Genomic DNA, 12,967 nt, shown 5'->3' with positions numbered 1-12,967 from the left:
CAGGGGGATCCCTGGGTGGCTCAGCGGTTTGGTGCCTGCCTTTGGCCCAGGGCGCGATCCTGGAGTCCTGGGATCGAGTCCTGCATCAGGCTCCCAGCATGGAGCCTGCTTCTCCCTCCTCCTGTGTCTCTGTCTCTCTCTCTCTCTGTCTATGTCAATCATAAATAAATAAACAAATCTTAAAAAAAAATACCTCCCCAGATAATTCTAAGGTATGGCTAGCATTGAGAAATACTGCCTAAAGACTCCAGTATATTTCTTGGAGGAAAATAGTTCCCCAACACCGCCATTCTAAGTAGCTGTGTCATAGAGGAGGTTAAGAATGTCAAATCTGGGCACCCGGGATGGCTCAGCAGTTTAGCACCACCTTCAGCACAGGGCGTGATCCTGGAGTTCCAGGATGGAGTCCCACTGAGGACTCCCTGCATGGAGACTGCTTCTCCCTCTGCCTATGTCTCTGCCTCTGTGTGTGTGTGTGTGTGTATCTCTTATGAATAAATAAAATCTTAAAAAAAGGAAAAGAAAAGACTTCATTGTGCTATAAGATGGTGAAGCTGAAAGCAGTTTGCTCACTGAACTTCTAGGGAGTGTTTCCTTTCACTTCCCATTTCATAGTGCAAAGTGAGGAAAACATGTCCCTCTCTCCATTGTGCATTGTTTTTGAGTAGAGTGCTCTATGGATGTAGAGATTAGATTAGATAAAGCTAGGTTAATAATGTTATGTTAACCTTCTTAAAAAAAGCCTTGTTGGTGATTTTCTGATGAGTTGTTCCACCATTGTTGTCCACCAATAGCATTGGTGTTGTCCACCAATAGTATTCATATGCTACTGAAATCTCCAACTATTATTGTTTAATTGTTTTTTCCCCTTTAATTGTGTCAGAGTTTACTTCTTATATTTTGAGGTTCTGTTATTAGGTGCATATATGTTCACAATTGTTATAGCTTCCTATGAATTGATCTGTTCATCATTATAAAATGTCCTTCTTTGCTTCTAGTAAAATTTTGTCTTAAAGTCTTTTAAGACTTTTTGCCTGATAGGATAGCCACTCCAGCTCTCTATAGTTACCGTTTGCATGACATATCTTTCCCCATTCTTTTCCTTTCAACCTATGTTATGAGTCTTCTAAAGAATGTTTCTTAGATATCACTTAGATATCATGTAGTTGCATCTTTTCATTTTTTATTAAGATTCATTTATATGAGAGATGGAGAGAAAGTGTGAGGGGTAAGAGGCAGAGGGAGAGGGGAGAGAGAGAGAATCTCAAGCAGACTCAGTGCTGAGCATGGAGCCTGACATGGGGCTTGATCCTGTGTTCCTGAGATCATGACCTGAGCCAAAATCAAGAGTCAGACCCTTAGCTGGCTGAGCCACCCAGGTGCCCCAGCAGATGTTTCTTTAAAAAAAAAAAATAATAATCCAAGGTCCCTGGGTGGCTCAGTCAGTTAAATGTCTACCTTCAACTCAGATCATGATCCTGGGGTCCTGGGATTGAGCCCTGTGATGGGCGCCCTGCTCAGCAGGAAGTCTGCTTCTCTCCCTTTCCCTCTGCCCCTCCCCCCTAACTCGTGCTCTCTCTCAAATAAATAAAATCTTTTTAAAAACCCAGTTGACAATCTCTGCCTTTTTTTTTTAAAGATCTTATTTATTTATTTATTTATTTATTTATTTATTTATTTATTTATTTGAGATAGTGTGTGTGCAGGCACACCCAAGGGGAGGGTAGAAGGAGGGAATCTCAAGCAGACTCCATACTGAGCACAGAGCCCCTCGTGGGGCTCCACACAGGGCTGGATCTCAAAACCCTGAGATCATGATCTGAGCCAAAACCAAGAGTCAAACACTTAACTGACTGAGTCACCAGGCGCCCCAATAATCTCTTCTCTACCTTTTGATTGAAGTGTTTAATAAAGTTGATGTGAAATGCTGGGGTCTGGGAGCAGACCCCAGTCAAGAGAGAATTCTTGAGCTGTCTTTGGTACAAAAAGGGTAGTTTTATTATTATTGTTGTTATTATTTTTAAGGTTTTATTTATTTATTCACGAGAGACACAGAGAGAGAGGCAAGACATAGGCAGAGGGAAAAGCAAGCTCCACACAGGGAGCCCAATGTGGGACTCGATCCTGGGACTCCAGGATCACGCCCTGAGCTGAAGGCAGACACCCAACCGCTGAGCCACTCAGGCATCCCAAGGTTTTATTAAAGCACAGGTATAGGACCCGTGGACAGAAAGAGCTGCACTGGGGTCATGAGGAGTGGCCCATTATATACTTTCAAATTGGAAGGGGGTTAGGGATAGTGTAAGTCTCTAAAAAATTTAGAAGCAAAGTTTCCAGCATCTTGAGGGGCTACCTATTGTTAGGAAAGGGTCATTTATTACCATCTAACAAAGCCTTAGTCATCAGGCCCTTCAGGTGTACTACCAGTGGGCCATATGCTTGGGGGATGATGATTGCTAACATATATCTTGGGAGGTAGAGATAAAGGAAGTTTCCAAAGCGATTTTTATATGTTAAAGAAGACTTACAGGATCCTGGAGGTCAAGTTAATATTAAGGTAAGGTTGCTTTTTGCCTTTAGCAAAGTATTAACATTTAGGCAGTTGAGTTCCTGGAGGAAAGTCATCCTGCCTGTGTTAAGTACTTGTTAATGGGCTGCAAAGGAAATTTACTTTTTCCCTATATTTCTACATTCTTTAGCCTTTGTTTTCACATCAAAGTCACATTTATTATTTTATTGATGTGGTTGGATTTACATCTGCCATTTTGCTGTTTGTTTTCTATGTAGCTCATATATTTTTTGTTCCTCCTTTACCACCTTCTTTTGTATTACATAGCTATTTATTAGCATACTACTTTAATTCCTTTGTTGATTTTCACTTAGTAGTTGCCCTAGAGATTGCAGTATGCATACTGATTTTTCACAATCTACTTCAGATGAACACTACTCCATGACAGTGCCATTCTTTCCTTCCTCCTCTGTGCAATAATTGTCACATACATATAAAATAAACCCAACAATTCAATATTTTAGTTATTTCTCCTCCCCCTTAGGATCCACTGATAGATCTAGAATTTCTGTATTAAAAGAACTACACATTTTTATGGCTGAGTCTATATTAACAAACTGAACATCCATCCTTTATATAAGAACAACAATCACCACCACGTATTTCTGATAGTGCTTTGTAGGCTCCAAAGTTGTTTTGTATCTGTTATGTCATTTGATATTTACAGCAGTCTTTTGAGTCCAGGAGTGTGTCCCCTTTTGCCAGGAAAACAGGCTTGGTGACTTCCCAGACATGACAAAATGAGACTCTGGCAGAGCTGAACTGAGAAAGCAGATTTAACTGCACTGTTTTCTCTCTGGCTCTGTGGCTGCCTCTCCTTCCTCCCCAGGCCTGCAGAGACTGAGTTCCTCTCTCCCCACCCCCAGGACCTGCCAGAGCAGCCTTACCTGCAGCCCCCACTCAGCATCCTGGTAATTGAGCGCCGGGCCTTTGGCCGTACAGTGTTTGTCGGGTCCCACATTGTCTCCCACATGCTGCGATTCATACTCCGGGGTCATGAGGATCCCCCCGAGAAAGAAGGGGAAGAGGAGGAAACAGGGAACCTAGTGCTTAAGGGACCACAAGGTAAGGGGCCTTCCCTTTAGGGACCACCCGACAGAAGCCCCTCTGGTTCCTGGTGGAGATGGCTACAGGGGACCCTTCTGTGGGGCATGGAATCTGACTCATACTCACCTGATCTCCTCCTGGTGTCATTTCCCCTCTTCCAGGACAGAAGACCCCGGATCCCTTCTTGGCTGAAGTGGGGATGCCCAGACGGCTCCTGAAGGTGATGGGATATCAAAGATGGATGGAGAAGGGCAGGCGAGGCTTAGGGTGGTGCTGGGTTAGGGGCACTGAGTTCTCTCTCCCTCAGGCTCCTCTGAAGAAGCTCCCCCTGGGAAGCCTCCTAAACCAAGGCCCTGAACTGGAGGAGGATATCCCAGATCCTGAAGAGCTTGACTGGTGGTCCAAGTACTATGCATCGCTGCAGGAGCTCCAGGGGCAGGTGGGGGCAGAGGCGGGTTCCAGGCTGCAGCTGGAACTAGAGGAGGATAAATGGGAAGAAAAAGGATCTCATGAAATGTGGAGCCCTAAAGTTTTTCAGAGCTCTTCATTAGACATTTTTTCTCATCTTCATAACAGTTTTGGAAGCTGAAAATTACTAATCTACTATCTACAGCTGTGCTGTCAGAAATATGTGAGCCACCCACTTTTGAGGTAGCCCAAAGTCAAAGGAGAGAGGTGAAATTGATCTTAGTAATACATTTTGTTTAATCTAATATATCTAAAATATCATACCAACAAGGAACCATTATAAAAAATAATAATGAGATATTTGACATTCTTATTTTATACTGAGTCTTTATTTTATTTTTTTTAAGATTTTATTTATTTATTCATGAGAGACAGAGAGAGAGAGAGGCAGAGACACAGGCAGAGGGAGAGGCAGGCTCCCTGCAGGGAGCCTGATGTGGGACTCGATCATAGGTCTCCAGGATCACACCCTGGGCTGAAGGCAGCAATAAACCACTGAGCCACTGGGGCTGCCCTATACTGAGTCTTTAAAATCTGGTGTGTAGGGATCCCTGGGTGGCGCAGCGGTTTGGCGTCTGCCTTTGGCCCAGGGCGCGATCCTGGAGACCCAGGATTGAATCCCACGTCTGGCTCCCGGTGCATGGAGCCTGCTTCTCCCTCTGCCTGTGTCTCTGCCTCTCTCTCTCTCTCTCTGTGACTATCATGAATAAACAAAAATTAAAATCTGGTGTGTATTTTACACTTACAGCACATCTCAATTCAAGTGCTCACTAGACACATGTAGCTGGGGGTTACTGTCTTGGGCAGCAGAGGACTAGACAAACTGAAACTTTGAAAATGCAAGTGGTTCACACAGTTGGACCTTGAACTAAGGTTTCTCAACTCCCTATCCTGGAAAAGGGGCAGATTAAAGAGGTGAAGGGAGTGGATGAATCTCTCACTTGCACTTTGATTTCAGACCAACTTGGAGGAGGATGAAATGGATGATTCTGGAGAGTCAGGTAGGAGATTTCGCTTTCTTGCTCCTGCTCTTTCTCCCTCCTTCCTCTGACACCAGTATTTCTAAGTGTGGCATTTCTGCTATTCCCAGATGGAGTCAACCTCATTTCTGGGGATGGGGAGGCCCAAGACCAGGGTCAGGGTGAGGCTGAAGTCAAAGGAGTCAAAGGCTCCGTGTCCCAGAAGAAAGCACTCGCCACTTTGAAGGTGAGTGGGTGGTTGTGAGAGGCCACTGTGCTAGGATTTGAACATTGGCCTGTCACCGAGGCCCTTGCCTTTCAGATCTACAACGGCACCCTGGAGGAAGAGTTTAACTACTTTGAAGACTGGTTGAATGTGTTTCCCCTGTACCGAGGGCAAGGCGGCCAGGATGGAGATGGAGAGAAAGAAGGGTCTGGGCACCTTGTAGGCAAGTTCAAGGTATGTTTGGAGAAAGAAGGGTGGCCAAGGAGTACAGGTAGGGATGCAGAAGGAAGACTGTCTTTCCAGGGACTTTTTTTTTTTTGTCTTCCCACCAATCCAGGGCTCCTTCCTTATTTACCCTGAATCAGAGGCAGTGTCATTCTCTGAGCCCAAGATCTCCCGGGGTGTCCCACAGAACCGGCCCATCAAGCTCCTGGTCAGAGTATATGTGGTAAAAGTAAGTACCCATCACCCCAGCATGCCCCCAGCTCCAGCAAAGGTAATGTAAATAAAAGATACTAACTGAAGGATTTGGAAGGGACCTCCGGGAACAGAGTTCACCTTCTTCATTTTTCAGTTGGGGAATCTTAGGCACAAGTTAAGAGACTCCCCAGGGTTGCAGAGCTTGTTTGTGGCACCACCTGGATGTAGAACTTATGTCTTCTGGCTCCTTTGCATGGTTCCACACCATTAGTTTGTAGAATGGGGAGCATAACTCCAAGGAGAGCGCAGCTCTGAATCTCAAGGTTCACAATGGCTTGTTATCAGATACCTTCATACAGATCCTTGTCTTGCAGTAGTTTTCAGACAGCACTCAGCAGGGCCCTGAAGTTTCCTGAAAGGCATCTCAGGGAATGAGAGGAGTGAGTGGGTAGCTCTGCCCCCTTCGATCCCAGCACCAGAATAGATCCCGTGCTTTTATCTGGTTTAAATATAAGGATTCTAAGACAGAATTTAAAGAAATGTTCCATGGCACATCCTAGTGCATAATTCGATAGTAGGAGTCATCTTGATCTTCTGCTTCTAGCAGTGTCGCAGACTAGATGGTCTGAAATAACCTCCTGAGGTAATATATTAGAACTGCTTGATAAACAATCTTAAATGGATGCTAAACTTATGAGAATGGGAATTCCCAATGGGCATAGGATGAAGAGGCAGCAGGAATCCCAGTCTCTGAAGTGCAGGTTGTCTTGAGAGGTTTGTCCATACCTATCAATACATACCTCCATGTAAGAAAGAAGAAAATACAAGAAAATACATGTTTGCTCCTTTGTGTACAAGAAATACAGGAAAGAGGAACTGAACTAAGGATACTGGTTACCTAAAGAGCGTGAATGGCAAAAGGTTGGAAACAAAGGGAGAACAGGATTGGACTGGCATTCCCATAGTATAGTGTCTACCAGAAGCCAAGCCTGGACACTGAGCCCTGGGATCTAATAACCTATCTAAGATGGGAGCCACAACCAAGACCCCTGCATGAAGCAGCACCCAGGAAGGGCTTTGCTTTTAGTGACAGGTGGGCTGGAGAAGTTGACACACTAGGAGAAGAGCCTGTTAGGTAAACGATCTGTTTCAGCTTCTGCTCCAACTGGGGGAAATAGAAAACAATGTCTTCCCCAAGAATTTATAATTAGAGTTTTGCTCTCACATTGGTTTAAGACTTAAATTTATATTATCTGCGCAGTCCAGAAAACTCAAAGATGAGGAACTGGCTCAAAATGGTCCCAAGATTTCCCCAGCTTCATAGATTTAGATGACCAGGTTTGGGCTCACAACCCCAAATTAAAAAAATAATAATAAGAAGAAAACTATCAGGAAACATTGTCAGAAAAATAAAAAAAAGGAAACATTGTCAGAAAAACAACACAAAGGAGAATGAAACTTGTAAGGGCTTGCTTGGGATGTTAGAATTTTCAAGTATTAGCAATGGAAACCAACTACCTAACATATTTTACAAGCAGAAAACAAAAGGCTTTCAAAAGTGACTGGGAAGTTTTGAAATAGTAAAATTGAATTCTGAAGATGGAAGGCCATTAAACATAAAATTTGATTAAATGTCCATATGGGGCAGCCCCGGTGGCGCAGCGGTTTGGCGCCGCCTGCAGCCTGGGGTATGATCCTGGAGACCTGGGATGGAGTCCCACGTCGGGCTCCCTGCATGGAGCCTGCTTCTCCCTCTGCCTGTGTCTCTGCCTCTCTCTCTCTGTGTCTATGAATAAATAAATAAAATCTTTAAAAAAAATAAATGTCCATATGTAGCAGAACAGTTGAATAAACTGTGGCATGTCCACACAAGAGAGTACTATGCAGCTGGAACAAAGAATGAGGATGACTACAAATGGAGTGATTTCCAGGACAGTATAAAGCGGAGAAAGCAAAGTACAAGAGTCCCTATAGTGTGCTACTCTCCATGTAAGAAAGAAGAAAATACATGTTTGCTCCTTTGTGTACCAGAAATACAGGAAAGAGGAACTGAACTAAGGATACTGGTTACCTAAAGAGTGTGAATGGCAAAGGGGTGGAAACAAAGGGAGAATGGGATCGGGCTAGCATTCCCATAGTGTAGTATCTACCAGAAGCCATGCACGAGGCTAAGAGCTGCTACCCTGGAATTAACAAGCCAATTCTAAAATATCTATGGAATGGGATGCCTGGCTAGCTCATCCAGTAGAGCATATGACTCGATCTCGGGATCATGAGTTGGAGCCCCACTTTGAGCAGAGAGATTACTAAAAAATATTGTTAATAAAATAACTATAAAAGGACAAATGCCCAAAATTGCCAACACAATTTTGAAGAACAATGTAGGAAGACAATTATTATAAAGCTCTAGTAATTAAGACAGTGTGGTTTTGGCATAGGGATTGATAAATAGGCTAATGGGTCAGGGTAGAGATTTAACAAAACATACCCAGACATGGATGGAAGCTTATACCAGAGTTGGCAGTGCTGATCAGTGGGAGGAAAATGGGACTACTCTATGACTGCTCCCATGAAAGCTGATTATCCATGTGGAAAAAAAGAAAACTAGACTCCTAATATACAGCATCCACAAAAAAATCCAGTTAAATATTTGATTATGGAAAGCAAAACTGTAAGGAAATGTCAAAATATTTTTGTGATCTTGGGTGGCAGGAGATTTTCGTAATACATAAATGAATACGAAATGTAAATTAGGAAGCACATGATATATGTGACTACATTCGGATTCACTTCTGAGCATCCATAAACACTTTCAAATAAGTGATGGGACCAGCTACAGGCTGGGGGCAAGGTGTCTACTTGATGGATAATCAATAAAGGGTTAGTGTCTACAATACATAAATAACTTCCACAAACCCATAAGATGCAGAAAAACAATTTGGGAAAGAACATGAAAAGGCAATTGATTGAAGAAGAAACCCCAAGGCCAATATGCATTAAAAAAAAAAAAAATCCTAGGGCAGCCCCGGTGGCACAGCAGTTTAGTGCCGCCTGCAGCCTGGGGTGTGATCCTGGAGACTCGTCGGGCTTCCTGCATGGAGCCTGCTTCTCTCTCTGCCTGTGTCTCTGCCAGGGCCACACAGGGAAGTCTGAAGGAGAACGCAAGGGCCAAAGCCTCTATTGTGGTTTCTGCAGAAAAAGTAAGACAAGACAGGGTAAGCAGGCTTAGGATTGGTTTGTGTGAATAATTCCAGCATGCTTTTTGGTACAGGGACTGTCTCTCTGTCTCTAGTCTGGCACCTGGCTCTGAGATGATTAGGGCAGAGGAACGTTCCTAGAATGAAGGGCCAAATGAGGAGATGGTTCAGAGCATGGGCTCTGGATTGGTTGGTTTCCTTATGAAAGGTGTCCTGGGCAGTGAGTTGTCATACACAAGGTGAATAAACACATGCAATGATGCTCAATATGCCTAGTCATCAGGGAAATGCAAATTAAAACCACATTGAGCTACAACTTTGCACACACTAGAATGGCTAAAATTAAAAAGATTGACAGTACCAAGTGTTGACAAAGATGTGGAGCAACTGGAATGCTCATACACTGCAGATAGGAGTGTGAAAAACACTAAAAATATATTACTGTATATAAATAATACTTCAAACATTTATGTATGTTATACATTTACTAAATTGTGTAGTTATCAAAACAGAAAAGTTTAATACATAAAGTTAAAAAACATGGAAAATGGTGCTATGCATTGCTTAGGGATATGTGTACATGTAGTAAAAGTATATTTACTTTTTCTGTGTGTGTGAATCCTAAACCTCAAGTAAAGAGTTCTGGCTACTTCAGGGATAAAAAAAGAATTAAATCAGGTAAGGGGATTCCATTTGTTGGTAGTGTTTTATTTCTTAAGCTGGGCACATGCTCATTGTATTACTTTTTTATATTAAAATATCTTTATCATTGTAAAATGTAAAAAATACAGAAAGTTATGATTTGAATATTAAAGTCCTATACATCTTTCTTTAAAAAAAGAAAGATCTTATGGGGCACCAGGATGGGTCAGTCAGTTAAGCATCTGACTTAAGCTCAGGTCATGATCTCAGGGTCCTGGGATCGAGCCCCAAATCAGGCTCCCTGCTCAGTGGGGAGCCTGCTTATCCCTGTGCCTGCTGCTCTGCCTGCTTGTGCTCTCTCTCTCTAAAATAAATAATTAAAATTTTTAAAAAATTATTTATTTGACAGAGAGAGGGAGAGAGAGAACACAAGTGTAGGGAGGAATGGAGGGAGAGGGAGAAGCAGACTCTTCGTTGAGCAGGGATCTTGACTCAGGACTCGATTCCAGGACCCGGGGATCATGACCTGAGCCGAAGGCAGATGCCTGACTGAGCCACCCAGATGCCTCCCTATGCATCTTTTTACATATTATCTGTTTCATTATATTTTTCATTATAGCATTTGTATGTCTTAAACATTTCATAATATACTTAAAAGAAAATAAAAGTCATCTTGTCCAACCCCTCAGTTAATTCCTCATGGTGGGAGATCTCTGTGGTAACTCACTGCTTTCACTTAATCCGTGATTTGGTCCCGCGAGGGTAACCCTGGGTTAGGACAGTGACACTTCTCTCAGCCCCACCCCATACTGTCCCCCTAGGCTACCAACCTGGCTCCTGCGGACCCCAACGGCAAGGCAGACCCTTACGTGGTGGTGAGTGCTGGCCGGGAGCGGCAGGACACCAAGGAGCGCTACATCCCCAAGCAACTGAACCCCATCTTTGGAGAGTGAGGCTGGGCCCTGGGCTTGGGAATGGGAGCACCTTTACCATCTGACCCTGTGGCCCCAGGGCTCCCACTCAGGCATCTGGTGTGGTGATGGTGAGGGAGTGGACAGAGGCTGCTCCAGGCTGCCCTGGAGCCCCTGTCCCCACAAGACCATCTCCTAGGGCATGGAGATGACCTCTGCCATTCTCTCTCCTGGCCAGGGTCCTGGAGCTCAGCATCTCTCTCCCTGCTGAGCCAGAGCTGACCGTGGCTGTGTTTGATCATGACCTTGTGGGTTCTGACGACCTCATCGGAGAGACCCACATTGACCTGGAAAACCGATTCTATAGCCACCACAGGGCGAACTGTGGGCTGGCCTCCCAGTATGACGTGTGAGTCCTACAGGCCCTCAGGAGCCATTCTGAGTCTGACCAAAGACATTCAAGTTTACCTTCCCATTGGTATGTGCAGATCCTTTGGTTTCATAGAAGGGGACCTCCCCATGACCAAGACCTTATAGCATAGTAGTCAAGACCTGGGCTTGGGATTTGGCATCTTATAAGTCACTTGATCTCTCTAAGCCTCAGTTTCCTCAGCTGCAAAATGGAGGTAATATCACTGCCTCCCCCATTGGAACATGTGGCACACATCTTTGATTTTCATGGTTACCATAAGCGAGGATTAATCTGCCTTGCATCGGAGTTAAACCTGGATCACGTGTCCTCAAGGGTCCCATCCCTGCCCCACCTGAGGCATTTTTCCCTTTCTGTGCACAGGGATGGGTACAATGCCTGGCGTGATGCATTCCGGCCTTCACAGATTCTGGCAGGGCTGTGCCAACGCTGTGGCCTCCCCGGCCCTGAATACAGAGCCGGGGCTGTCAAGGTGGGCAGCAAAGTCTTTCTGACACCGCCTGAGACTCTACCCCCAGGTACCAGCCCCCCTCTGCAGGACAACCCACAGGGAGCAAACTGGCTAAGCAAGGTACAGGGGGCTCCTGGTGCCCGCTCTAGTGTGTCCCCAAAAGAGCCTGCCTCCTTCCACCAGCAGAGGAGGTGAGTTTGGCTAAGGATGAGGTCCTTGGATGGTGGGGAGAAAATGGTCTTTGTTGGTGAGCACGATCCTCAAAGAGTTGAAGTAGATCCCTCAGAGGCTAATCAAGCTTCTAGGACATAGGGTGGCCCATGAGGGTGGGTCCCATATGACAAAATGTGGCTGTAGAACTGAGCTCCTGCCTCACAAATGGCTGGTGGTATGTCTCTAAACAGTCTGTGCAAAGCCATGGCCCCTTCAATCCCACTGTCCCTCGACTGCTGGCTTTTCACCGGCAAAGGTTGTCAGAGAAACATCTCCCCACGTTCTGTGCCTTGTGGACTTGCCCTTCCAGCCCATGGGCTTTGTCCAAAACAGTAGCTGCCTCGGCTTTGCACTTCTGTTGTGGGGTGAGGGAGGAAGGCAGGAGAGTTGGGAAATGTGCAGAACCCAAGCTCGTACCCCTCTTGTTTCAGGTAGGGGGGCCCCCAAGGTGACAAGTGACGTCCCCGAGGAGGCACAGGCATTGCTGGTGCTGCGGCACTGGCAAGAGATGCCAGAGCTTGGGATCCAGCTGGTGCCTGAGCACGTGGAAACTCGGCCCCTCTACCATCCCCGCAGCCCAGGGCTGCTGCAGGTGAGGGAGGGCTCAGCACCCAACCCCAGAACCCCAGGACTCCCACCTGCTCCTGGACCCTGGGCCCTCAGGGTGCCCCTCCCCCAAGACCTCTACCTACCTGGTTACTACCCTGCCACTTCTGATTCTGGATTCCATACCTCCACCTGTGATTTTGTTCCTGCTGGATCCCCACCCCTGGGCCACCAAGGCTCAGACCTGGAGACCCAATCTGACCTCAACCCCAGGTCCCTAGGATCTGGACCTTGGGAACACCAGATCTTACTTTTGATCTCAACCTCCCACTCAGGGCCTTATCCTTAACCTAACCTCAGCACTGGAACCCCCGCTTCAGACTCTACCTTCACCCTCATCCCCCAGGACCTGCCTGACTATGCTATTCTGGCCCCAGCTCTGCCCCCTAGACCCCCCGCCACCGCCAAGTCACCGCCTCTGGCCACAGGGCTATCACAGGTGTGTCCCAGTAGGACCCTTCAGCCTGGTCCTATATTCCCAGGGATCCCTCCACATGTGGATTGACATCTTCCCCCGCGATGTGCCTACCCCACCCCCAGTTGACATCAAGCCTCGGCAGCCAATCAGGTGAGTTCTGACCCTCCTCCCCAGACGGGGGGCGGGGTGGGGGGGTGGCTCCAGTGAAGCAGGCAGAGGCTGCTGCCTCAGGCTTTTCAGTTAGGTGAGCCATTAAATTCGCTTTCTTCTCATAAACCCTTGTGAGTAGAGTGTCTGGCACTTACAACCAAAAGAGTTTAAATACCAGCAAATGCCCTTCGGACTTGAGCTAGTCTGAGTGGAGTTCCGTGGAGGGTTATGCACCTCAGATGTCAGCAGTCTGTCACTTT

At 45.9% G+C, this 12,967-nt stretch overlaps 1 protein-coding gene across 2 annotated transcripts in view; it reads left to right on the top strand.

Moving 5' to 3' along the window:
• LOC140618386 (fer-1-like protein 4) overlaps nt 1–12,967 on the top strand; it is a 33,824-nt gene that overhangs the window by 18,036 nt on the left and 2,821 nt on the right. For both annotated transcript variants that reach the window (XM_072800753.1, XM_072800754.1), the window contains 12 exons: nt 3,436–3,634; nt 3,778–3,836; nt 3,924–4,055; nt 5,043–5,085; nt 5,175–5,290; nt 5,366–5,503; nt 5,607–5,723; nt 10,350–10,477; nt 10,678–10,848; nt 11,233–11,387; nt 11,965–12,125; nt 12,622–12,707. In XM_072800753.1, coding sequence (XP_072656854.1) covers nt 3,436–3,634; nt 3,778–3,836; nt 3,924–4,055; nt 5,043–5,085; nt 5,175–5,290; nt 5,366–5,503; nt 5,607–5,723; nt 10,350–10,477; nt 10,678–10,848; nt 11,233–11,387; nt 11,965–12,125; nt 12,622–12,707 — 1,505 coding nt within the window. The remainder of the gene's footprint in view (nt 1–3,435; nt 3,635–3,777; nt 3,837–3,923; nt 4,056–5,042; nt 5,086–5,174; nt 5,291–5,365; nt 5,504–5,606; nt 5,724–10,349; nt 10,478–10,677; nt 10,849–11,232; nt 11,388–11,964; nt 12,126–12,621; nt 12,708–12,967) is intronic.

This window comes from Canis lupus, chromosome 26 (genome assembly GCF_048164855.1).
Source record: "Canis lupus baileyi chromosome 26, mCanLup2.hap1, whole genome shotgun sequence".
NCBI classification, from domain to species: Eukaryota; Metazoa; Chordata; class Mammalia; order Carnivora; family Canidae; genus Canis; species Canis lupus.
This window is presented reverse-complemented; position numbering and strand designations above follow the sequence as displayed.